The sequence below is a fragment of the Dendroctonus ponderosae genome, unplaced genomic scaffold (genome assembly GCF_020466585.1).
Source record: "Dendroctonus ponderosae isolate FM_Combo_2020 unplaced genomic scaffold, Dpon_F_20191213v2 Dpon_F_20191213_3, whole genome shotgun sequence".
In the NCBI taxonomy this organism is placed as follows: domain Eukaryota; kingdom Metazoa; phylum Arthropoda; class Insecta; order Coleoptera; family Curculionidae; genus Dendroctonus; species Dendroctonus ponderosae.
Window position 1 is genome coordinate 15,241,509 of NW_026018508.1, and position 7,166 is coordinate 15,248,674.

The 7,166-nt window shown below is 41.1% G+C and overlaps 1 protein-coding gene across 1 annotated transcript in view; it reads right to left on the reverse strand.

Annotated features, from left to right (window-relative positions):
- LOC109538571 overlaps positions 1–293 on the reverse strand; it is a 2,243-nt gene extending 1,950 nt beyond the window's left edge. Inside the window, exon 1 of the mRNA XM_019905838.2 lies at positions 206–293. Coding sequence (XP_019761397.1) covers positions 206–262 — 57 coding nt within the window. The 5' untranslated portion in view covers positions 263–293. The remainder of the gene's footprint in view (positions 1–205) is intronic.
- Between the last annotated feature and the right edge of the window lie 6,873 nt (positions 294–7,166).

A 7,166-nucleotide genomic window follows, 5' to 3' on the forward strand; every position in this document is an offset into this window, starting at 1 on the left:
TGACACCCCCCCCCTAGATCCGCCCTTGCTTTCAGAGTTTTTGCGCTAAAAACTATTTCTGTTCTCTTGTCCACTGACATCTCTGCAAGCAATCTGCAAAACTTTTTAGGCATGATTTTTTTGATGAAAACATCATAAAACATATAAAAACCATTTTCATTATTTTTTTTTCCATAGGGGTGTTAACGTAAGGAAATGTTCTTACCAAAGCCAGAATCTTCATTATGAGGGGTAAGTCCAGATTTGCTCTACCTGAACCCATTTTTCGACTCGTAAATTACACTTTGAGGCACTTTTACCCACATCTGACACTGAGTTTTTCAACGCTCAGCTGGTGTCACATTATTTATTGAACTATTGACAACAATTTGAACGAAAATTTCATTTAGAATTAGGCAAGAAAACTGACGATAAGTTGGACTAATCAAAGGAGTTTTTTCGTATTGATCACCCATTGGTCGTGCTGATCGAAACGGGCATTACCAATAACTAAAGCCTTTCCGGATTTCATTATTTACAAGTGGAAGCACATTTTCAGGGGTTTACTGCAATGAAAAGCGCGCGCGATCCCGGTAGTAAAACGGAGTCGTAAAAACGCACAAACCAATTTAGCCGCACAGTCTGCTGCCACCTTAAGAAAATATGGCCCTACTGCCCCCTAAATAAGCTTAGACTCGGTTAATTTCTAGCTCTATAGACCCTTATTCTTCGGTTTATTGTTCTGCCCCTCACGTGGCTGTTAAAGGGATTACAACAATTGCGATGCCATTAAATTTTGCCATTGACCCTCGTATAACATTCATGCTGGACAAGGACCGGCAACTTTTCAATCGAATCGCCATGTTGCGCTCACTCTTATGCAAAGCGACAACCAGATTCGGGTTCGCTCGGCCTTGCTCGAATGACCAGCGATTTTACGGGGGTTACTTAAAAAATTTGCGCTAATCAACCCGTAGAATTTGTGCGGCAGATAAAATTTGAGAAAATATTTTCAGCGAATAAAACTAATCATTGCGAGAAACTGAGTGGTCAGCGACTATGCCGCGCGATTTCCATCCGAGGCAGGCTAATTTAAATAGAATTCGCAGCTGAAAGGGTTGGAGGCAGCTGAGCCTTTGTGTGAGGGAATAGAGCAGAATCGAGTAGAGGTAGAGTACAGTGCAAGTACAGGCCGGAATCTGAGATATTGATTGAGCAGCTCGGGCGATGTCCATTCTAGCAACCGCGCGTCTAAATTATGCGTGAGCTGAGTATATGCGTGGCAGGCGCGTCAAGGGGGCACGGGGCTAGAGGGGGCGGTCCGGGGGGAGTCTCTTGGACGCCCGCAGGACTTCGTGTTCTCGGCGTTCGCTATCCCGCAGTTTCTTGCTTCGGTCCATTTTAGAAGGGGAACAGGTCGGTATTGCCGATATGGAATAGCGCAAAAATCTCCTTAAATTCCCTAAGAAAAGCCATGGGGGCCAAGTCTGGAGGATATTGCTCATTTAACATTGATATAGATAAGGAATTTATTGTTTTTATTTGTCCTTGGCAAAATGTATGCCAAGGCTTAAAGCAGCAACAACGCTACACGTAAAAACTGATGATATTACGTATACGTATTTTAATTGATAAATAAAGGCAATAATCTTGGTCTATTGGTATTGGTATTAATTCAGCTTCTAATTTTGGATTTGGTGCTGTGCACTAATCACTGCAGCTGAATGAAATTCAGACAAATATAAATTGGGTCTAAATTTAAAATTAAATTAGTGAAATATCGGCGTTTGAGGCGTTTATTGTTTAGTTGGAAAGTCAAATTTGTCTTTGGAAATATTGCCATGCGAACAGGCGCTTGAGTGCCTACAAAGTTGCCCACAAAAGTGTCAACAATAGTCAAACTGAAATCGAACTGGGAAGTAAAGCAATGAATCATCGAAAGGGCGAACAAGCAAATCATTATATGGCTTCCTTTGAAGAACTTGCGTCACTGCAACATGAAAATGTGAACTGCTCAAATGAGCAGGGAAGTGGAAAATATTGCGAATCGGTCTGTTGTGGTCTTCAGAAAAACTTCTCAGTCAATTATAAGCTTGAATAAGGATACAGTATTTCGTTCAGAGGCCAGAAGAAACTGGACAAAGGAAATCTGTGAAAGTTTTGCGTGATAACCACGTCGATAAAAATCGACGTGGTTATTTAATTCACCACGTGTTTTTCACGTGAATATCCCATATGAAGCTAACTGGGATTGAGTTTCCAACTTCTTTCACTATGCCCATTCCTTGCATTCTCTAGGGTTGTTTTCCTGCAAACCAGTTCTTCCTACACTTTATTCGGGTGTGTTTTTCCGCATGCACTAAACAGGTCTGTTTCCCTAGCAGTTGCCCGATTGAGTTGTAGCAGGAAAATCGGCATATTCCTGGTCTGGAAACCGGCACCTGGCACCCTCCCGTCTTCCGCGCCTATCCAGGATTGAGGGCGCGTATTGAAATTGAATTCGCAGGCCGGCCGCCGGCATTTTCTCTGGCGTGTGTGAGTCCGCAGGGGTCACGTATGAGCAGGAATTTTAAACTCCTTCAACTACAGGGATGCATGAAAATTAGTCCATTAGGGAAGATCCCCGATGCGATAAGATGCTGGAGAGAATTGAGATTAAAATTCCGAATGAAGGGGGTTCCGAAAGCATAGAATGACCAATACTCCTGCTGACTTAGTTGGGCTCGTGGAGTTTTGGGGCCAAACATTGCTCACCCTCTGTTATCAACTTTGCCAACATCAAGATTTTCTCAGTTTTTTCTTCGCATTCCATTCTGTTTTAGGGATTTTTTTCTGAGTGAGTGTGCTAGTTGGTTTTTTGACTGTCTTCATGCATTCTTAGAAGAAAGGCGAAGCGGAAGGACGAAATCGTCTATTAATAAATGAAGCAAAGTGTTCGTTTATCGCTCGAAGAAGGCCCAAACAACTCAATCCGACTTGGCTAATTGATATATCGTGAATTTTTGATAAGTCATCAGATCGGCCGCTGGATGAGATTACCGACTGACACTGAAGTTGGACGGGCGAAACTGGGGGAAAATGTCAATCCGGCCTGTTGGCGCTAATTGCTCGACATTATAAATTCCTCCCGCTGCCTCATAAATAAGCTATTTTAATTAACCTGATTTGGTATTTATTGATTTTGCAATTTCACCGAATCCCTGTTCTGGAAGAGGTTGTTTTTGATGTTCTTTTTTCACTGGATTAACTCAGTCTTGGCAAAATGAAAGAGGTAGGGGCTGTCGCAGCCAGTTCTTGAAACTGGTGATTTTTTTGGGTTTTTAGGACGGCGTGAATTAGAATTTCAGTTTCGACGAGTTGAGACTGAAACTGAGTTATTTTCCTGACTGCGTGTAATTGTTATTATTTTTTTCTTTCATGGGGTTTAGTCAAAATCTGAAATAAAAATGTTCATATCGAAATTATTTCCCAGCAAAATGCTTCTCCATCACATTTTGCTGCCATTGTGAGCAGTTTTTGCATGAAAACTTACCCAACCAAGCCAGATAGGCAATAGGCAGGAGGGGATCCATTGAATGGCCTCCTAGCTCGCCAGACTCAACTCAACTAGATTTATTTTGTGCTGATCTGCTGAATTTACACATTACTTCTGGGCCTCACTGTATAAACGACACACAACTTTTACTTGGATTTTTCAATTGCAAAAGAACCTAAAAATTTACCCAGTAAACACAGTTCCATTTGCATGCTGTTAGATATGTTGACTTTTCACTCAGGTGCGCAACTTACCCTGTTGCAATTTTCCGCAGTTCGGCCTGTGTTTCCTCAAGCTTTTTAAAGACAACCGAACCAGTCAATTTTCACACCCTCATCAATATCCAGTAAAAAGCAAATTTCTCCAGGAAGCCTCGTCAATTCCATTGATGTTTATTACTAATAATATCGCAGTTATTTTTATCGGCGCACATTAAGTCTGTACACGCACCCAAATAAGTCTTCAGGCCCAATAACAATATCCATGTTCGACCCTCGTATATGGAAAAGTCATTTTCCCCGATGTTAACTGCCTGTAGCGTCTTAAGCATAGTTATTCCCGGATTTGGGTCCGGGAGACGATTTTTCCCGATCCCGTTAACCTATTAAGACGATATACTGCTAAGTGAATTTGCTAGTAAGTGGGGTAGCCTGAGTTGAGGTCAATTATTGTAAAATGCTCAAAAGCGTGGTCCGATTGATTGTTTTCTACTTGCTCTAGACACTTGCTTCCCTCTAATTTAAACTTAGCTATATCACATTTCGAGTCAACGTGATCAATAATTCCTATAGCAATTTCCCCATAAAGAAAACGTAAGTGGTCCGAAAGGAGCACGCTTAAATTGCCCCACTAATTGGGCCTTGCAGGGCCGTTCTTCAGGCCGAAATACTGGCCTTTGCGGAGGGCTCTTTAGGTTAGAGCCGATGGGAATTGCGAGCTTTATCATCTTAGGAACACATACTCCTGGGAAGTAAACTGGTAATTGATAACCGATGAGGACGGTTATATTCTATTAGAAAGCCGATTTGACATTAGACGAAGTGGACTTGGAGGCCTTTGAGGAGGTTCACTTTGGTTCACACTTTCTCTGGTTGCTTATCCTGCCCATAACCGATCTTAGCGGAAAATTCGGGACAAGTCCCCGTTCCTACCTCATATACATCACCTCATCTCATATGCATACGTATAAGCAAAGTAGCTCCATAGGCTCAGGCGTCCGTCACCTTCTGCGAGTGTCCTGCAAAGGGCTGAAGGGTGAGGGACGTCGCCAGCAGGATCAATACAGGCCCCCTCCCCACTGCCGCCCACACTTTACACTTCCCGCAGGACTTTCACTCTCCTTCGCGTGGACTTTCGCTTACGACCAACGAACTGCCACGGCTGGAATACCGTTGATTATTTATTGTTTAAAGTCGATTTTAAATTTTAAATTTGTCCTGCTTTGAGGCTGCGTGTATTCAACTTGTCTTCACTGTTTAATACTCAACACAATGTGTCCTAAATTGGATCTTTGCCACCAGGATCTGATGATTTTACGGAGCTAAAACAGACAAGAATGAGCAAAGGTGAAATAATCCAGATTTGTGATCTAATGGAAAATATCATGAGTTAGAAGCCTGAATATAACAAGCAGGCTACGCTATGTCAGGAGGGGAAAATACCAGGATCTTGCAAAGGCGTTTGACACCACACGCCAAGCAATATCAAGAAACAGTTGGAGATTCATTTTTGACCCCCAGCAGATGCTTTAATTCGTTTGAAATTGACCGTTTTTTGGAAAACGGTTTGCCCTCCTCAATTGGGTGGAATTGTTGGGGAGAGTGAAAGTGTCCGCATTTGAACCCCTGACTGTTGAAATCACACTAAAAACAGCTCTTGATTAAGACCTGAAACATTCAATGTCGAATCTTTGAAGAAATTTTGAAGAAGACCTAAGGAGGTACTTCTCTAAGTTAAAGTTCCATAGTTCCAAGTTAAAGTAACATATGTTTTCCCATTCTGGTCTGGATTGTTTTTCGTTCAATTTTCCTCTGATGTTTCTTTATTGGCAATCTTTTGTGTTTTTACATGTGGCAACTCGTTGGTGTGGTGGCTCCTGTTAGTTTTCAGGAGTTTGGTAGAGGAGGCGGCACGAGGCGCTGCATATTCAGGTAGCAGGAGAGCAGGAAATGAGCCGGGATTTTCACCGAGGGCGAAAGAGTTAAGGGCACGTGCTCGTTTTAGTGCCCATGGCGGTGGAGATTAGAAATGCGAAAGAATGGTGCAAAGTCGACAGCCTTTGGAGGGCCAGTTTTTATGGGATCTAATTTGAATAGTAATGGTTGAGGAAAGTGTCTTTTTTGGGGAAGCTAAATGAAAGCAGCTTAGTGGAGAATGTAGGTTATTCAAGGACGAAGGAGGTGCGCTTAACATACTTTGCGGTTCAATAGGGATTTGGAAAAATCGCTAAAAGCGTATGAAAAAGTCGCAATCTTCCATCGAAAATATGGTGTTGATAACTGGAATCACGACCAGGCTAAAGAATAAACTCGGTCTTTTGATTACGGGCTTCCTCTGTCAGAAAAGATTAATTCTTCGGACCCTCTTAAACATCGGTCAAGTAATTCCACCCCTATCAATAAAGGGATGTTTTTCTTTATACGAGAGCTGAAAAAACACGTTCATTCATTCGGTCGGCGAAAGGAAAGAGTTTAATAGCTCGTCGAATCCGTTATTGTGGCGTTTAAGTGCTCTTGATGATCGAGTGACTTATTTTTTTCTAGCGTATTATCGTGGATTTTTGCTTCATAGTTTAGTTAGCAGGCTTTTTACTGTTTCAGCTCAGTGTCTAGTAGATGGTTTAATGAAAGTTATCTTATGATTTTATCTTTTTCATTTTGCTTCTTGGGGTTAAATTAATTCAACTTGTTTGGCGCGTTTTGAATAAGGAATTTGCAAGTCATCAGCCAAAAGTTTCCTCTTAGAGGAACTTCAAAAAAAATGCCTGAGGGATTAGCAATCTTTAAAAATAGACGTTTCGAACGAATAGAGTGGAGAATACGGTTTTTTATTAGGACTAATAAAGTCAATTGGGCGAAAAAATATCGCAGCTGGCAAAAGAAACGAATAATTTGACGACTCATGTGGATGCGAGGAAATAATGATATTTTTGGTTCTGGAATTTGGGGTAAATAAAATAGCGCATTTATTCGCAACAAACGAACGGAACGAATGAAAATTAATATTGGCTTATGCGCATTCGTTCTGTTCGTCAGTTGCAAACAAATGTGGCGTTACTTTCTCTCCTCCTGTTTTGAGGTAAACGCACATTTTTCGTATCTAACGAACGGAACAAATGAATATTAATATTTGCGTAAATTTTACAACTTTACTCCACCGCTTTTCAAGTAGTTTAAGCAGATTTCGGCTTTCGAAACTTTTAAAGCAGAAGTTTTCTGAAAAGTTCCACTATCATTATTTTCGCTTGAAGAGTTGATTGTCCTTTGTAGCAATTTTCTAATTTTTTACAAACTTCTTTTTGGGTATTTCGCCTCAAAAATTTTTGTTTTTAAAACAGGCAAAATTTCCTCACGTCTTTTATTACAGATTGATAAATAGTGCTCCTATTTCGCAATAAGAACGAATTATTTATCAAAAAGTAATCAAGAACTAT